This window comes from Schistocerca americana, chromosome 8, assembly GCF_021461395.2.
Source record: "Schistocerca americana isolate TAMUIC-IGC-003095 chromosome 8, iqSchAmer2.1, whole genome shotgun sequence".
Taxonomy (NCBI): Eukaryota; Metazoa; Arthropoda; class Insecta; order Orthoptera; family Acrididae; genus Schistocerca; species Schistocerca americana.
This window is the reverse complement of record NC_060126.1, coordinates 37,851,008-37,870,844: the sequence shown is the minus strand read 5'-3', so window position 1 is coordinate 37,870,844 and position 19,837 is coordinate 37,851,008. Positions and strand designations below refer to the sequence as shown.

At 41.8% G+C, this 19,837-nt stretch overlaps 1 protein-coding gene across 2 annotated transcripts in view; it reads right to left on the bottom strand.

Moving 5' to 3' along the window:
* LOC124544823 (bleomycin hydrolase) overlaps positions 1 to 19,837 on the bottom strand; it is a 101,481-nt gene that overhangs the window by 56,301 nt on the left and 25,343 nt on the right. For both annotated transcript variants that reach the window (XM_047123517.1, XM_047123516.1), the window contains exon 3: positions 14,330 to 14,482. In XM_047123517.1, coding sequence (XP_046979473.1) covers positions 14,330 to 14,482 — 153 coding nt within the window. The remainder of the gene's footprint in view (positions 1 to 14,329; positions 14,483 to 19,837) is intronic.

Sequence of the window (19,837 nt, the reverse complement as noted above, 5' to 3'; positions counted from 1 at the left end):
GTGGAGATGAGTAAACAAGACTCCCATAGCCCATTTTTGAGGGGTTACCAGAAGCAACTATTCGCAATTATCAGGACGGATGTTCTTGGTCCATTTAAGCAGACTCCAATGGGAAACTTGTTTTAACAAATACTGATCACTACTACATGTTGGAGTTAATGAAACAGTTGTGTTGTTTGTTACAGGTTTTGAAATAAAGAAGTAGTCCACCGCATCCCCAAGCTACTGGTAAAACAAAGTACGTGCATCGTGGTATTGGCATGATGTCTAGTTTCTATGGGAACTGTCACTACTATGACTGGGATACGTATTTTTCAATCCTTACGTCAGCTTGAAATTCAGAGTCCACACTGGTACTGGGTTATCCTGTTATCAGGTAGTTTACAGAAGGAAGATGATATTGCCATTTGACATAATTAAAACTGAAAAATGGTAGACACACAGATGAGCCCACAATTTTGCCAGGAAGCTGAGGGACATGTGGAGGCAGATACAGGAAGTGAACACCAAAGCTTAGAAATGACAAGAGGTAATATGGAATCACACAGGAACAGTACTGCAATACGTGGTAGCTCAACAGGTAATGTTGTCAAGCACTTATACCATAAGGTAAATGGTGGAAGTTCGTGACAAGACATAGAGATATCACCACAGAAAGTAAAATTCCAGTGACCAACGAGAACAATGACACTTCATGTTGACACCTATGGCCATTTCAAAACGCACCAGACGCAGCACCACTGTGACAACCCCTATAACAAAGGAGAAGAGCAAGGGAGGTAAGGAGGAGGTTGAGCATGAAGATGTTCCACAGTCTGTATGAGGCATACCATATGTTATTATCTTGTTAGGATTATGAGCTAGATAGCATTAAATAAGGAAGATGTACGTGTCTGAAAGCAACACGATTTCGTGCAAACGTGTATTGAATAAGTTTGCCACCCAGCACAGGAATTCCAGCAGTACTGGAGGAAAACGACTGCAATATGCTTGACAGTTTTACCTAGATAAAATAGATGGGCAGGGTTGTTCACAAGACATTATGGAGTCACAATCCTATTGTAAGTAAGCAGGGCTACACTGGATTTACTCTGTGTGTAATTCCACAGTGGTGGTAGCGAACTGCCATGAGCAGGACTGGCTCACATGGGCAGACAGCTGGTGCTGCAAGTGGACGGCTAATTATTGGGATAGTTTGCGACACAACCAGGCTGACGTTTCACCTGTCAGCCAATGTTTCAGAGGTTGCCAAAATTTGTGACACAACAAGACCAACATTTCACCTGTCAGCCAATATTTCAAGGGCTGAACACGGCACAGCCACAGCTGCACTGGCCGTAGAAATCTCAAGGGGCACTTCCTGAGCAGAATTTGAACTATCTAAACAACACCTTTAAGCCAGATCTAATCCTCCCCTTGAACTAACTCACAGCTAACCAGAAAGAGCATTTTTAGGCAGGATGTACATTACAGCAGGTTCTGCAGTAGAAAAAAAAAGCTATGCAGTACTATCACCTACATCTACATCCAGATACATACCCTGCAAGATACCGCACGGTGCATATACTTTCCTGTTCCATTTGCAAACAGATTGAGGGGAAAACTACTGTCTATATGCCTCCTTACAGACCCTAATTTCTCTTACCTTACCTTTATGGTCATCATGTGAGATGCACATTGGTGACAATAGAATCATTTTGCAGTCAACTTCTAATGCCAGTTCCATAATAGTGTTGCATGAAAAGAATGTTGTCTTCCCTCCACGGCCTCTCATTTGAGTCACCAAGCATCTTCGTAATAGTCATTTGTTGGTAGAATCTACCATTAACAAATCCAGTAGTCTGATTTGAATTGGTTTGATGTCTTCCTTTAGTACAACATGGAGGGGACGTCAAACACTTGAGCAGTACTCAAGAATGGGTAGCAATACTAGTGTCCTATTTGCAGTCTGCTTTACAGATGAATCATACTTCCCTAAGATTCTCACAAAAAACTGAAGTCAAGCATTCATCTTCCTTGCCACTGACCTTATGTGCTCATTCCATTTCATATCACTTTGCAATATTACAACAAGATATTTAATAAACATGACTGTATCAAGGAATACACTAATAATGCCGTATTTGAATATTACAGGATTATTTTTCTGCATTTAGAGCAAGCCGTCAATCATTACAGCAACTAGAAATTTTGTCTAAGTGGTCCTATCAAGCTTTCCTGGGGCACTCCTTATGATACCTTGTCTCTGATAAACACTTGTTGTCGAGGACAACATATTAGGTTCTGTTATTTAAGTAGTCTTCGAGCTGCTGACATAGCTGGTAACCTATTCCGTATGTTTGGATATTCATTAACAGTTTGCAGTGGGGCACCTGTACATATATACATAAGAAGAAGAAGAAGAAGAAGAAGAAGAAGAAAGAGTACATAAATAAAAAGATTAATAGAAATCAATTATTTTCAATCAATGCCCAAATTTTAGCTCTTAAGAGTTTCTCTCCTTTGTGGCCATATTAAGTTGAACTACACACTTCTGTTAGGTGCTGCTTCTACCGACGATGCAAAACTTATTCTTCGTGACCGTGTCAGTAATTTGCAGGCAGCAGGAGGTGACATGACCTTTTCGTGGTGCACGGAAGAAAATAAAAAGGCCACATATTTTTGCACTGAGAAAAGTTATTATTCAGATACCGTGAAAGTTACTACATGCATCTCATATCTAAACATGTCCTCTCTCCACAAGAACTCAAGACATAAGGTGACAAAAAATTGAATGAGGTCTTTATCATATGTTCTCACCTTCCAGAGTAGCAAAACACATCTTTTGGGGGCGCTTACAGAGGCCGCTCTAATAATTATTATCATTGGTTTTTAATTTTTGTCATAGCTTGTTGGGGATTTTCCTTATGTACCTATACACACTGTGTCAAACGCTTTCTGGAAATCTAGGCATATGGCCTGCCTGTTACTATTCATCCATGTTTCACAGGATGTAATTGCGGGAAAAGGACATGTTGAGTTTCACGTGAGTGATTTGCAGACAAAAGGTTTTCAGTCTCCTGTGTAAAATCGCTAAGTGGGTCTAGGGCTTTCATTCAGTTCCTTGTTGACCAGCCTAGAGTGACAGTTGAAGATAGCAAAGTGAAAGCTGAAGTTTTAAGTTTTACATTCAAAAATTCGTTCGCACAGGAGAATTGTGCAAACATACTGCCATTTGCAATTTGACAACACCTGTATGGACAACATAGTAATAAGCATCCCTGGTGTAGAGAAACAACTAAAAGATTTGAAAGCAAATAAATAACCAGGTCCAGATAGAATACCAATTCAGTATTATGAAGAGTACAGTATAGCTTTTGCCCCTCATTTAGCATGCGTTTATTGTGAATCTCTCGCCCAGCACAAAGTCCCATGTGACTGGAAAAAAGTGCAGCTAATTCCAGTATATAAGAAGGGTAAAAGAAGAGACCAGCAAAATTACAGACCAATATCTCTAACTTCAGTATGCTTGGACATAGTCTCAGTTCTAATACATTAAACTTTCTTGAGACCGAGAGGCTTATGTCCACTAATCGGCACAGTTTTAGACAGGATCGCTCATGCAAAACTCAGCTTGCCCTTTTCTCACAATACACTGTAAACTACAGATGAGGGGCAACAGGCCGATCCCATATTTCTAAATTTCCGGAAAGCATTTTTGACACGGTGCCCCGCTTCAGGGTGCTAACAAAGGTATGAGCATATGGAATAAGTTCACAATTTGTGGGTGGCTTGAAGACTTCTTAAATAATAGAACTCAGTATGTTGCCCTCGATGGCGAGTGTTCACCAGAGACAAGGGTATTGTCAAGATATACATAAATATATAGATAAATTATATGGCGGACAGAGTGGGCAGCAATTCGTGGTTGTTTGCTAATGATGCTATGGTGTACAGCAAGATGTCAAAGTTAAGTAACTGTAGGAAGATACAAAAACACTTAGATAAAATTTCCAGTTGGTATAATGAATGGTAGCTAGCTCTAAATGTAGAAAAAATGTAAGATAGCATGCAAAAATTAAGTTAATGTGGATGAGTAGGTTTCAGTATTACTTTTGGTTTATGGGAGATTTAAGGAAAGAGTGGTTCACCTGTAAAGGAGACCAATATAGGACACTGGTGTGACCTATTCTTGAGTACTGCTCGAATGTTTAGGATCTGTACCAGGTCAGATTGAAGGAAGACCTCGAAACAATTCAGAGGTGGACTGCTAGATTTGTTACCAGTAGGTTCGAACAATGCGTAAGTGTTATGGAGATGATTCGAGAACTCAAATGGAAATCAGTACAACGAAAAACCAGTCCAAAGTTAAAAATTTCACTTATTTTTGACGTGGTTTTGTATTTTCAGAAATACCATTACTATGGACAATGATTTGAAAATGGAGACGGCCTAAAATCAGTCATCACGTGCATAAAAAAAGTGAAATTTGCAACTTTTGACTGATTTTTTGTTGTACTGATTAACAGAAGTTGCTGACTCTCATTTACTCCAGCATACTGGAAGTTTGCCAAATGGGAATCCCTGGAGGGAAGGTGGCACCCTTTTCAAGAAACACTGTTGAGAAAATTTAGAGAATCAGCATTTGAAGCTGATGGCCACCTGATTCTAGAGTTGCCAACATACGCTGTTGCGCATAAGGACCACGAAGATAAGATATGAGAAATTAGGGCGCACACAGAGGCATATAGACAGTTGTTTTTCCCTCATTCTATTTGTGAGTGAAACAGAAAAGGAAATGACTAGTAGTAGTACACAGGACCTTCCACCATGCACCGTATGGTGGATTGCCGAGTATCTATGTAGATGAAGTAGAAATTGATTGTATTCAAACTGAGAATATGTTCATGAATTCTGCAGCAAATTGATGTCAAGGATATTGGTCTGCAATTTTGCAGGGCCATTCTTTTATCCTTTTTATTTACAGTTGTCATCTGTGTTTTTTCCATTCACTTGGGACTTTGCACTGCATGAGAGATGCAAGCTAAGGAAAGGGCCACTGTTGTAGAGTACTCTCAGTAAAACCAAACCGGGATGCCGCCTGGACCAGGTGATTTATTTGTTTTCAACTCTTTCAGTTGCTTCTCTATGCCAGGGATGCCCATTACTTTGTCCTTCATATGAGCTTCTTTTTGGCAGTCAAACAATGGTGTGTTTGTACAGTGCCCCTGTGTGAATGATTTTTTGAAAAAAACTTAAAACTTCAGCTTTCCCTTTGCTGCCTTCTACTGCCACACCATACCGGTCAATGACTGACCGGATAGAAGCCTTACACCCTCTTATTGATTTTCATGTAGGACCAGAATTTTTTTTAAGTTCTTGACAAGGTCGTTTGCTGAGGTAGGATAGCAGCAGCTGCATGCTCCATGCACCAATCTTTTTACAGAAGCATGAATTTCTACTAACATTTTCCTGTCGTCATTTGTGCATTTTTTTAATGAACTGGGAGTGCAACAGTCTGCCTCCTTAGCCTTTTCTGAATTTTGTTATTAAACAATGGTCTTTTCCATCCTTGGCACACTTGGCACGTACTTCCCAGAGCACAATTAACAATCTGTTTAAACTTAGCCCATAATTCTTCCAAGTCCACTCATTGTCTAAGTGGGATGCTAACAATTGTTTATTGGCTCTTGCTACCAACAGTACTCTCCTAGTGAGTTTAGTAACTTTAATAACCGTTGGCACTGTGATGACGTCTGCTCCCGGTAGCCGAGTGGTCAGCACGACAGAATGTCAGTCCTAAGATCCCGGGTTCGATTCCCGGCTGGGTCGGAGGTTTTCTCCGCTCAGGGACTGGGTGTTGTGTTGTCCTAATCATCATCATTTCATCCCCACTGACACGCAAGTCGCCGAAGTGACAGTCGTTTTGCTGTGCCTATCTACAACTCAGCATCTCTGCTATATGGTGGGTGGCAACTTTCCTTTTCATAATTTTTGTTACATTCCATCCAGGATTTTCCACTGTTATATTACATTCTTATATTTATTCTTTAGGAAGGTGTGGTGTATTCTCTCCTGGATTACACTCAAAAGATATAAGTTCTGAACACCACAAGCATCGAGCAACAGCAGGTTTCCCACAGTGACATTCCTTTGTATGAAACTCACTCAGGAATTTTTGTGTTTTGGGTTTTGTTTTAGGGTGCAGAAACAATTGAGGTCATAAGCACTCATGTGTTAACCTTAGAACACTGATATGTAAATCGCAGTGACTACCTGGCAGAAGGCCTCCGCCACTTATCTGACTCCTCCACCTATAAACTCTGCCAGAGTGATCCTACCCCAGAAGTCCAAGATAAACTCCAATCCCTGCTTAAAGCCTGAATCCATTTCCCTCCTCATCCCTATGACAACTCTCACACCCACCTTCTACATGCTCCACAAAATCCACAAACCCAAACATCCTGGACAGCCCACTGTGGCCAGTTATTGTGCCACTACTGAAAGAATTTCGGCCCTCACTGACCAACACCTGCAACCAATTGCCCGTAATCTAGCCTCCCACGTCAAAGACACCAACCACCTCCTTCAACAACTTTCCACCATCACCACCCCATTACCTCCTTAATCCCTATTTGTCACAGTTGACACCACCTCCCTACCACCGACATCCCTCATGCCCATGGTTTTACCGCTACTGAACTCTGCCTTTCCCAATGTCCTTCAGACTCCAAACTCACTACCTCATTCCTCATACAACTTACTAACTTTATCCTAAGCCACAACTACTACTAATTTGAGGGGAAGATATATAAATATAGCTATGGGCACCCACATGGAACTCTCCTGTGCCAAACTTTTTACGGGCATTGAGAGGAGAACTTCCTAGCCTCCCAAAATACCAAATTCACATTTCTGGTTTAGGTTCATTGACGATACCTGCATGATATCTGGACTCAGGGCCAAGACACTATCTTCATTCCTTCACAACCTCAACACCTTCTCTCCTATCTGCTTCACATGGTCCTCCTCAACCCAGCGTGCCACCTTCCTAGATGTGAACCACCTCCTCTCTGATGCCTCCATCTGCAGCTCTGTCCACGTTAAAACCACCAACACTACCTGCATTTTCACAGCTGTCATCCCTTTCACACCAAAAATTCCCTCCATCACAGTGTGGCCATCCAGGGACGGCATATCTGCAGAGATATGCTGAGAATCTCACCAAGGCCTTCACAGACAGGCACTATCCCCACACCAAGTCCACAAATAGATCTCCCGTGCCATTTCCCCCTCATACCCCAATCCTTCCACCATCCCCCAGAACCAGCCACAAAGGAATGTCTCCTTTATCACCCACTACTACCACCCCAGGCTGAAACAACTGAACCACATCCTTTGCCAGGGCTTTGATTACCTATCGTTGTGCCCTGAAATGAGGGACATTCTACCTGAGATACTTCTCAACCCTCCTAAAGTGGCTTTCTGTCTCCCACCCAACCTCCACAACACCTAGTCCATCCCTATGCCATGCCCAATCCCAACTCTTTGCCACAAGGACCATATCCCTGTGGAAGACACTGGTGCAATACCTGCCCAGTCTACCCACCCAGCACTTCCTATTCCAGTCCTCTCACAGGTTTATCCTACCCCGTTAGGGGCTGTGCCACCTGTGAAAGCAGCCATGTCATTTACAAGCTCTGCTGCAATCACTGCACAGATTTTTGTATTGGTATGATGATCAACCAGTTGTCCACCAGGTTGAACAGCCACTGCCAAACTGTGGTCAAGGCAAAGTAGACCAACCTGAGGCACAACATGCAGCTGAACGTAATACACTTCACTTCAATGGCTGCTTCACTACCTGAGTCATCCGGATCCTTCCTTCCACCACCAGCTTTTCTGAAATGCACTGATGGGAGTCATCCTTACAACACATTCTCCACTCCTGTAATTGTCTTGGCCTCAACCCATGGTAACATACTGTCCCCACACTCTCAACCGAATAGTTTCCACCCTCTCTGTCCTATCATCTCCTCCCCATTCTCATCTAATACCCTGTTTATTTGCAGCCCTCTGCCAATGCATCTGCCCGTCTTTCTCGGCTCCAGTCCTCTTTTCCCCCCATCTCCCTGCCCCACAACCTCCTGACGCTGCACCTGTTGGCAGTCTAGTTCCTGTACAATCCACCAGACATCATTTGTCTCTCTCCCTCACCCATTCACGACTATCCCTTCCTTCCCCTTCCCTGCTCCCTCCAGATTGCTCCTTGCACCCCATGTGATGTTGCATTCCAGCACGGGATGCTAGAGTTGGTGGTCATGTGTGTATGAATGGTGCTGCACGTTCTCTCTCTCTCTCTCTCTCTCTCTCACTCTCTCTCTCTTACTGACAAAGGCTGTGGCTGAAAGCTATAAGTGAGTGTCTTTTAATTACACCTGTCTGCAACTTGACGTATCTTCTCTATGGTAAGTAGCAATCTATATTTTCCTACACTGTTACTAACTAAAAGAAATTACACATTAAGCCTAATCGACAGAAGAGAAGAAAGCTAAAAACAAAGGCTTCCCCTTGGAGAAAGGTCCACAGAATACACTGCAGAAACAGCAGAGGTCCCAAACTAAACATTAAATGTCTTAGCCATATTGCTATGGTGGATAAAAAGAAACACAGTTGACAGCCCACATGTCGTTCGTAAATACAGCTGGTAACTCAGATGGCAAACATACACTGAAATGTAAGCAATTAAAGAAAAAGGCATTCTGTCAGGAAATAGCGAACCATCAAAGGTTGATGACAGTGAGCATAAAGTAGTGGGGGGGGGGTAACCACTTAACAATTGGCGATGGCTAAAAAGACAATGCCTTATATGCAACCTAGCTAAAATGATTTCCTCATGATGAGAGGGCCAAGAGGAGGTTGGCCAAGCAGCTGAGAAAGGTTTGCTTCCCCAGAGCTTGTTTCCATGAAGAGACGACCAGTGGTGATGCCAAAGTGACGCCATCTGGCACAACACAGCAACATGGAAATCATCCGAAGGAACAGAAGAGGTAGCAGGCCGAGATAGGAACAGGGTTAGCAGCCTTACTCCCCATCCCCACGTGACCAGGAACCCACATGAACATCACAGTCGCTCTCTCAACAGTGACAAGTGGAAGCTTTCCTGGACTGATTGCACAAAGAGATGGACCGTGTACAGCACACCAAAACTCTGAAGGGCACTGAGAGAATCAGAGCATATGACAATTAAAAAGCCTGTGTCACTGGAAGAAATGGGTGGCCTGATAGAGGGCAAAGAGGTCTGCTGTAAATATTGGGCAGGATGCATGGCCAGGCATAGCAGAAAAATGGAACACATACCTGCTGACGAGGACATTACGCTGGTATGACAGTACCAGTTCAGCAGCTTCTACATAAGGACCCTCAACCAGGCTAGTGCAAAAGGCGCCAGAGGCCAAACATATTCCACAAAAGTGAATTGTGTTAAAACAATGTAAGATGGATCAACATGCAGAGGAATAAGTGAAACACCCATAATCCAGTTTTGCAAAGACAACGGATCATGGTGGTTTCATCCACTCCCCAGGAAGTACCACTTAGGGCACATAAGACATCAAGGGACCAAGTACATTGTGTGGCCAGGTAAGACACATGAGAGGGCCAAGAGGAGGTTGGCCAAGCAGCTGAGAAAGGTTTGCTTCCCCAGAGCTTGTTTCCATGAAGAGACGACCAGTGGTGATGCCAAAGTGACGCCATCTGGCACAACACAGCAACATGGAAATCATCCGAAGGAACAGAAGAGGTAGCAGGCCGAGATAGGAACAGGGTTAGCAGCCTTACTCCCCATCCCCACGTGACCAGGAACCCACATGAACATCACAGTCGCTCTCTCAACAGTGACAAGTGGAAGCTTTCCTGGACTGATTGCACAAAGAGATGGACCGTGTACAGCACACCAAAACTCTGAAGGGCACTGAGAGAATCAGAGCATATGACAATTAAAAAGCCTGTGTCACTGGAAGAAATGGGTGGCCTGATAGAGGGCAAAGAGGTCTGCTGTAAATATTGGGCAGTGTTCTGTAAGCCAATACCAAAAATGATTTATACCTGTGACAAAAGTATACTCAACACCACAGTCAGTCTTAGAGACATTAGTGTACACAGAGGTGTTATCACCAAGTTGTGTGCAAAGGTCGAGAAACTTGTGGCGATAGATCAATCTGGAGTAGTGTCCTTAAGGGTCTATCCTCATCGGGAAAGTGGCAGTACCATAAAGTTAAGCTGCTGGAGCTGTAGCTGGAAGCAAACTCCGGGAGGTAACAGAAGGAGGACATGCCCATACTGGCGGTCAAAGAAGTCATTGAATAAGAGGGCATAGGATGCATGGCCAGGCATAGCAGAAAAATGGAACACATACCTGCTGACGAGGACATTACGCTGGTATGACAGTACCAGTTCAGCAGCTTCTACATAAGGACCCTCAACCAGGCTAGTGCAAAAGGCGCCAGAGGCCAAACATATTCCACAAAAGTGAATTGTGTTAAAACAATGTAAGATGGATCAACATGCAGAGGAATAAGTGAAACACCCATAATCCAGTTTTGCAAAGACAACGGATCATGGTGGTTTCATCCACTCCCCAGGAAGTACCACTTAGGGCACATAAGACATCAAGGGACCAAGTACATTGTGTGGCCAGGTAAGACACATGAGAGGACCAAGAAAGTTTCCTATCAAGCATGAACCCAAGTTATTATCAAGCATGAGCCTCAGGTATTTCATAGTTTAAGTGAACGGAAGAGCAACGGGCCCAAGATGTAAAGATGGTGGAAGAAACACACTGCACCACCAAAGATTCATATAAACGGTTTTGTCAGTGGAAAAGCAAAAGCCATTGACATTGGTCCACAAGTAGAGATGACGAGACATCGCTGAAGACACAGTTCAAGGAGACAAGTCCTTGGAGAACTACAATACATCGCAGAATGGAGCCTTGAGGCACCTAGTATCCGACAAGGCCGATCCCACATATACCTTGAAAACTTGGTCTTTTTAAAATTCCTGAAGGAAATGGGGCAAGTGGCCTTGCAAGCCCCATGTCAACAGAGTACAGAGGATACCAGTCCACAGTCTGGTATTTCCCCAGAAAACTGTTCATGACATGGGTTGACAACGTGACAAGACTGTCAACTGCACAATGGCATGCTTAAAATCCACGTTGTGCTGTGGTTAGTAGATTGCCAGAGTCAAGTCACTATACCAGCCAGCCATGAATCATATGACCCATCACCTTGCAAACAGAACTCGCGAAAGAAATAAGTTGGTAGCAAGAAGGAAGGTTTGTCCTTACCGGGCTTAGGTATGGGTATGACAGTGGTTTCACACCAGCGTCTGGGAAATATGCCATCTGCCCAAATAGGATTGCACATTTGAAGGAGAATGTGCCTGCCTGCAGGAGAAAGCTGCTGCAACATATGAAAGTGAACAATGTTCGGCACTGTGGTGGAAGATCAGGATGAAGTGACAGCATGGTCCAGCTCCCTCACAGTAATGGCAGCATTACAGCATTAACGATTTTGAAAGGAAACTGATGTCATTCCAAGGATGGAAGGTGGAGTGATAGTGGGTGGTGCTTGAAATCTCCGCAAAATACTGGCACAAGAAGTTGGAGATAGCGATAGGGTTTGCAATGACATCATCTGCTACTGTCAGGCTGGAAATCGAGCAAATGATCTTGGTCACAGAGAGTTGATGGAGGTTGCTCCACATGACAGAAGAGGGAGTGAAACAGTTAAAAGAGCCAGTAAATGCAATCTGGCTAGCTTTTCTGCTATCACGAAGACAGTGCACAAGCAACTGCTTATAATGAATACAGTTCGCCACTGCTGAATGATGGTTAAAAAATGCAAGGAGGACATCTCCATGCGCGAATCGCGTTGCAGCACCCCACAGTCCGCCAGGCGACTGGGACATGGCGCGTCAAAGATGAAGTGTGAGGTATGGAACATTCTGCAGTGGAAAGGAAAATATTCGTGAGATACTCTGCCTGGTAACCACAAGTGGGGAAATGTTGCTCATCAAAGGTTGCCAAGGAGGAGTTAGGCCTGCAGTCAGCTTTAGCAAGCTGCCAATTGGATTTACATGCATGTGGGGTAGGAGTCAGAAAATGGGGTCAACATGGGAAACAGTTACTCTAATATGTGTCAGAGAGAACGGACTATTCGAGATGATGGTCAAGCTAGGCAGTGTAGAATGAGAGGTCCAAATGGGAATTGGTGTGAGTCGTGTCTGAAAGGAACATGAGTGCTCTAGTGTTAAGATAGATGAGGTCGAGCTGATTGAGAAGGTCAACCAAGAGGGAATATCTCTAACAGGTTCTCGACGAGGTCCAAAGGAAATGGTAGGCATTAAAGTCACTGAGCAGCGAAAAGGGGTGAAGGAGCTGACCAATAAGCAGGAGTAAGCCTGCCTTGGTGACAGTGAATGACAGAAGGATGTAGCCATTAAAAGAGAAAAGGTGAAATGAGGAACGAAAATGCAGACTGCAACGGCCTGCAGGAGCAACGAAAAAAGCATGCCAAATTTAAAAGAACACAAAATCCCCAAGACTGGCATAGTTTTGCACAAGTTTGAAATATAGCATGTACTTCCTTTGCTGCCTCAATATCTCAGCATGTTTTGAGTGACTGGCCTTGTTTTCCATTCCTTCGCCAATAATAAGAATTTCAAATTTCTTTGCCACCCATTACATACTTCTGCAACACAAGTATCTGTGGACAAATGCGCCATGGAGTGGCCCTGGAGTTTAAATGGGTGGACGAGTAAGCTGCAGCTCCAGTCAGCTGACTTGACACAAGGCCACATGGTATACGGCCAAAGTATTGGTGAAAGAAATTGAGTTTCTATGATCACACACTTAAAAACTAATGGCTCAAAGAAATTTGTGAGTAGCACTTAGATTGTTCAAACTGCAACACCTAGGTCAGTCGGACTGCTACACATTGATCAGTGCCAATGAACAGTCAATGACACATAAAAAAAGAGAACAAGAGACCTCAGAAGACATGCTTTTTTATCAGAAAACACATTTTTTTTAGACTGATGCCAATGTCATGGAAGTTGGTCAAAAAAATAAATAATTATATTTTTTTGAAGCAGGGATAATAATGAAGAAACATTTTCTGCTCATTATTTGTAGTCGAAGTTTTAAATTTTTCAAGTACAAAATCGTTACTGAAAAAATTTCAGTCTGAGAAAAGTTTGGCCATAAATGCACCCAGTACATGCAAGGGTAAGTAAAAACCTTGGCAAACTGATAAGTACGTTGGGAACAGTGGAAGAGCAGTCAGTGAAATCAGAACTATCCCTGCACGAGATCAGCACATTTGGAAACATATAGATATGATCTTGTCACGCCTGCGAATTTCAGTGGCTTTTCTGAATAATCAGATATGACAGTTTTCCACAGCAAGCACTTTTGCGTCATTACACGATCAGGGCGTGCTCAGTTTAAGGCAATATCTCCATGGGCCCCTACCTGCAATGCTGCTAATGTTTGGTTATCTTGAGTCACTGAACTTTCCTATTGTCTCACAAAGCAGCCAAAAAGCAAAGTAGTAGCTACGAGATTCAATCGAAAAGCCAAACAATAAGTGGAGGATGAAGTGCCCCTTTCAGTGAAATTCCTTCACAGATTGCAAGCCATGCACCACATCAGCAATGCCAGGGAAAAGCTTCCTAGACAATGCTGTCAATGGGTTCATACAGCATGATGCTGAACACTCGAGCCTAACCCATAATCAGTACTGGAGAGTGAATCTCCAACAGTGCCAGATACTTCTGCTTGTGAAACATCAGAAAAGAAGTTCTATAAGTGTCAGATGAAAAGCCCAAGAATGTCAACAGGGAGCGCATGAGGATGCAGCCACAAAAACCTTGACTTTTCTGACAGATTTTGACTATTAAGTGCAATACATGAAAAGTTGCTTGTTGAAACTGATATATTTTCTCAGCTAATGCCATCTATTGTGAACTTAAAAAGCAAGGTGAGAACAAAAAATAATTTGCCTCAAACCTTCCAATTTGTAACAGAATCTACCTATCTACATATTTTTTCAGCGAGACTACATTGCTACAAGTTATCTTTTAACATTTTTCGTTGCAACAATATAATATCATAAAAACTATCTGAGAAAGTACACATTTTTATTATTTATGGCTTAAAAATTACACAAAGTGACTGATATGAAAAACACTGCAAAAAAATCACGTAATTATGTTGTACATTCTAATGTCAAGATGACACATATACAACATTAACATAGCAAAATATGAAAGCTGAAATATTTACCTTGTCCCAAAAGAAAAGGTAAGCTTGACTAAATTCAAATTCATCTAAATTGTAATGTTTCATGAAAGGTACACGCATTACATTAAGAGCAGCAAATAGCCAACATCGACCAGATGTCTTCTGGTTTGTGACAGGTTTGCCCTCAATTTCCACCTGAAACAATGTACACAATACACTACATTTTATTCAGCATTTATGTGTTACAATAAGTTCACAATGTTTTACTGCCATAACATGCATCTATGTGCCGAACAGTACAAATGATGGTGACATAAGCAGCAACAGAAAGAATAAACAAAGCGGCTATGAATTTTATATAACTAAAAACAGATCCAGGATTTAAGCCACTTTTTCATTTATCACAATGGTATTCTATTGGGTCCTGTTTACTGTTGTGTCATATGCTATTTCCATGTTTGCCAATCCAGTAACACTCATATCTACAATAAACGTTCTCTCTGTAAATAGTTCCAAATAGTTTGCATGATTGGTGTTCTGAGTAATTGAAGTCTAAACGTAAAGAAACTTCTTCCAGATGATACTACATAAGTTCTTAATATTAGACAAATTCTTAGTCACAAATAGGTTACAAAATGAAGACAGTAAGAATTTTATTAATAGCATGAATTTTATTAATCTGTTGCACATTAGAGTACCAAAACAAGAAAGACTTTGTTACAGACATGACAAAAGAAAATAATAAACAAAGATTTTGATACACTGTATTAATATTTGTAATATTCCTATTTCACAGTGACCAAAACAGGACTAATTAAAGCCCATTCTTCCTCAAAGTTGTAGGCACAAGTAGCACACGCCTGATTTATGGAGAAAAAAAAAGTTATAACTGGTATTGAAAAATGTTCAGAAATAGCTTTCCTTTACTATCAAATTTCCTTCAATCCCTGGTTACATCCTCCATTGCATTATGATATTTAATTCTGAAGGCAAATATTTTCAGTTGCTCTTTCCCCTGAAATAGTGTGATTCTACAAGCTTAACAGTGTTGATAAACTTAATCAGACTTTGTTTATCTTCAGATCCATCCTTTCTTTGAAAACCATGCCTCATTTTGCTGATTTTTCTGATGTGGTACTATTCCTGTAGCACGCTAGTAACTCGCTCGGCAGTGATACAAAGAATGGAGAGGAATGCCCCATTGGACATTCGAATAAGTTCCTTTTACTTCTCTTATTCAATTTAGTTGAGTCCTATGAGTATATTTTACAATGAAGTGGTTTTGATCATCTTTTTGAGGCTCTTGGTAGAACATTTCATGGAAATGTTTAAAACCATGCATTTTTAGTGTTTTACGTTTGTACAGTTTATGGTCTTCATGTATATATTGTGGATAAACAGGCATCCTCTTTGCTTTGCACCTACAATAAGACAGAAAAAACCATACAAATGTATTTTTAACACAACTATAAGGACCTACCTAACCTCGATAAGCTTTGTATTCAATGAATGGGTGAATAAGAAACCTTGAAGTCCTAAAGTAATTTGGATGCACATTAATTTTCTGCGTTTTAATGATTTTCTTTGACAAATATATTATTATGTATCAACACCACATTTTAAATTGCTTCAGTGAGATTCAGTAATAGTATTAAAATGCTTAATAACCTCTCTTTCAGCTTTCAGAATATTTTTCTTCCATGTTTCAGGTTGTGCAATAACTTTCCTGAATTTATTACCCATTGAAGTAATACTAGGGCCCATTTTGTCATAGAAAGATTCTACATATAATAATAAAATCACTTAATAATTGCAACTTATCACTAGCAGTACTAAAAAGAACTTTCTATGGAAACAGTACCCGTGGTCTAGGGGTAGCGTCTTTGATTCATAATCAAAACGTCTTCGGTCCCGGGTTCGATCCCCGCCACTGCCTAAACTTTGATAAATAATCAGCATTGGCGGCCGAAGATTTCCGGCATAAGAAGTCAGCCTCATTCTGCCAACGGCCTTGTCAAAGAGGGCGGACAAGCGGATAGAGGTTCAGGGCACTCTCTTGTCCTAGGGGTGGGAAATTGCCCCTAAAGGCGGAAGAATCAGCAATGATCAACGACATGAGGATGCAGAAGGCAATGGAAACCACTGCATTAAAGACACGTAACGTGTATCCACAGGACATGTGGCCTGTAATTGAAGAAGTGTCATGATGATCTCTCCATTGGCAAAAGATTCCGGAATAGTCCCCCATTCGGATCTCCGGGGGGGGACTGCCAAGGGGGAGGTTACCATGAGAAAAAGATTGAATAATCAATGAAAGGATAACGTTCTACGAGTCGGGGCGTGGAATGTCAGAAGCTTGAACGTGGTAGGGAAACTAGAAAATCTGAAAAGGGAAATGCAAAGGTTCAATCTAGATATAGTAGGGATCAGTGAATTGAAGTGGAAGGAAGACAAGGATTTCTGGTCAGATGAGTATCGAGTAATATCAACAGCAGCAGAAAATGGTATAACAGGTGTAGGATTCGTTATGAATAGGAAGGTAGGGCAGAGGGTGTGTTACTGTGAACAGTTCAATGACCGGGTTGTTCTAATCAGAATCGACAGCAGACCAACACCGACAACGATAGTTCAGGTATACATGCCGATGTCGCAAGCTGAAGATGAACAGATAGAGAAAGTGTATGAGGATACTGAAAGGGTAATGCAGTATGTAAAGGGGGACGAAAATCTAATAGTCATGGGCGACTGGAATGCAGTTGTAGGGGAAGGAGTAGAAGAAAAGGTTACAGGAGAATATGGGCTTGGGACAAGGAATGAAAGAGGAGAAAGACTAATTGAGTTCTGTAACACGTTTCAGCTAGTAATAGCAAATACCCTGTTCAAGAATCACAAGAGGAGGAGGTATACTTGGAAAAGGCCGGGAGATACGGGAAGATTTCAATTAGATTACATCATGGTCAGACAGACATTTCGAAATCAGATACTGGATTGTAAGGCGTACCCAGGAGCAGATATAGACTCAGATCACAATATAGTAGTGTGAAGAGTAGGCTCAAGTTCAAGACATTAGTCAGGAAGAATCAATATGCAAAGAAGTGGGATACTGAAGTACTAAGGAATGACGAGATACGTTTGAAGTTCTCTAATGCTATAGATACAGCAATAAGGAATAGCGCAGTAGGCAGTACAGTTGAAGAGGAATGGACATCTCTAAAAAGGGCCAAAGGGCCATCACAGAAGTTGGCAAGGAAAACATAGGTACAAAGAAGGTAGCTGTGAAGAAACCATGGGTAACAGAAGAAATACTTCAGTTGATTGATGAAAGGAGGAAGTACAAACATGTTCCGGGAAAATCAGGAATACAGAAATACAAGTCGCTGAGGAATGAAATAAATAGGAAGTGCAGGGAAGCTAAGACGAAATGGCTGCAGGAAAAATGTGAAGACATCGAAAAAGATATGATTGTTGGAAGGACAGACTCAGCATACAGGAAAGTCAAAACAACCTTTGGTGACATTAAAAGCAACGGTGGTAACATTAAGAGTGCAACGGGAATTCCACTGTTAAATGCAGAGGAGAGAGCAGATAGGTGGAAAGAATACATTGAAAGCCTCTATGAGGGTGAAGATTTGTCTGATGTGATAGAAGAAGAAAAAGGAGTCGATTTAGAAGAGATAGGAGATCCCGTATTAGAATCGGAATTTAAAAGAGCTTTGGAGGACTTACGGTCAAATAAGGCAGAAGGGATGGATAACATTCCATCAGAATTTGTAAAATCATTGGGGGAAGTGGCAACAAAACGACTATTCACGTTGGTGTGTAGAATATATGAGTCTGGCGACATACCATCTGACTTTCGGAAAAGCATCATCCACACAATTTCGAAGACGGCAAGAGCTGCCAAGTGCGATAATTATCGCACAATCAGCTTAACAGCTCATGCATCAAAGCTGCTTACAAGAATAATATACAGAAGAATGGAAAAGAAAATTGAGAATGCACTAGGTGACGATCAGTTTGGCTTTAGGAAAAGTAAAGGGATGAGAGAGGCAATTCTGACGTTATGGCTAATAATGGAAGCAAGGCTAAAGAAAAATCAAGACACTTTCATAGGATTTGTCGACCTGGAAAAAGCGTTCGACAATATAAAATGGTGCAAGCTGTTCGAGATTCTGAAAAAAGTAGGGGTAAGCTATAGGGAGAGACAGGTCATATACAGTATGTACAACAACCAAGAGGGAATAATAAGAGTGGACGATCAAGAACGAAGTGCTCATATTAAGAAGGGTGTAAGACAAGGCTGTAGCCTTTCGCCCCTACTCTTCAATCTGTACATCGAGGAAGCAATGATGGTAATAAAAGAAAGGTTCAGGAGTGGAATAAAAATACAAGGTGAAAGGATAGCGATGATACGATTCGCTGATGACATTGCTATCCTGAGTGAAAGTGAAGAAGAATTAAATGATCTGCTGAACGGAATGAACAGTCTAATGAGTACACAGTATGGTTTGAGAGTAAATCGGAGAAAGATGAAGGTAATGAGAAGAAGTAGAAATGAGAACAGCAAGAAACTTAACATCAGGATTGATGCTCACGAAGTCAATGAAGTTAAGGAATTCTGCTACCTAGGCAGTAAAATAACCAATGACGGACGGAGCAAGGAGGACATCAAAAGCAGACTCGCTATGGCAAAAAAGGCATTTCTGGCCAAGAGAAGTCTACTAATATCAAATACCGGCCTTAATTTGAGGAAGAAATTTCTGAGGATGTACGTCTGGAGTACAGCATTGTATGGTAGTGAAACATGGACTGTGGGAAAACCGGAAAAGAAGAGAATCGAAGCATTTGAGATGTGGTGCTTTAGACGAATGTTGAAAATTAGGTGGACTGATAAGGCAAGGAATGAGGAGGTTCTATGCAGAATCGGAGAGGAAAGGAATATGTGGGAAACACTGATAAGGAGAAGGGACAGGATGATAGGAAATCTGCTAAGACATGAGGGAATGACTTCCATGGTACTAGAGGGAGCTGTAGAGGGCAAAAACTGTAGAGGAAGATTGGAATACGTCAAGCAAATAATTGAGGACATAGGTTGCAAGTGCTACTCTGAGATGAAGAGGTTAGCACAGGAAAGGAATTCGTGGTGGGCCGCATCAAACCAGTCAGTAGACTGATGAAGGGGGGGAGGGGGGGGGGGGGGGGGAAATTTGGAAACAGCTGATCTCAAACTATGAAGCAATGTGGCCGCGATTGGGAGGCTGCCATCGGTTGGTGCTGCCTTGGAGTCATTCCGCACTTTATCCGAGAGAGAAAGTGCTGTACGTCTCCAAACAATGATTTTCTCATCTGTTTCTGAAGGGATAAGGCGCAGCTAGACACTAACCAATTAGTATATCATGTTCTTTGGAAAAAATAAAAATAAAAAACCACTGAAACAAGCAATAACCTTATTTTTGATAATTTTAGAGAAAGACCAGTTTGATTCTAGACTACTCATCTTAACTTCTCTAAGAGCATACTGTGCACAATCAAATAATTTTTGACAAGTCA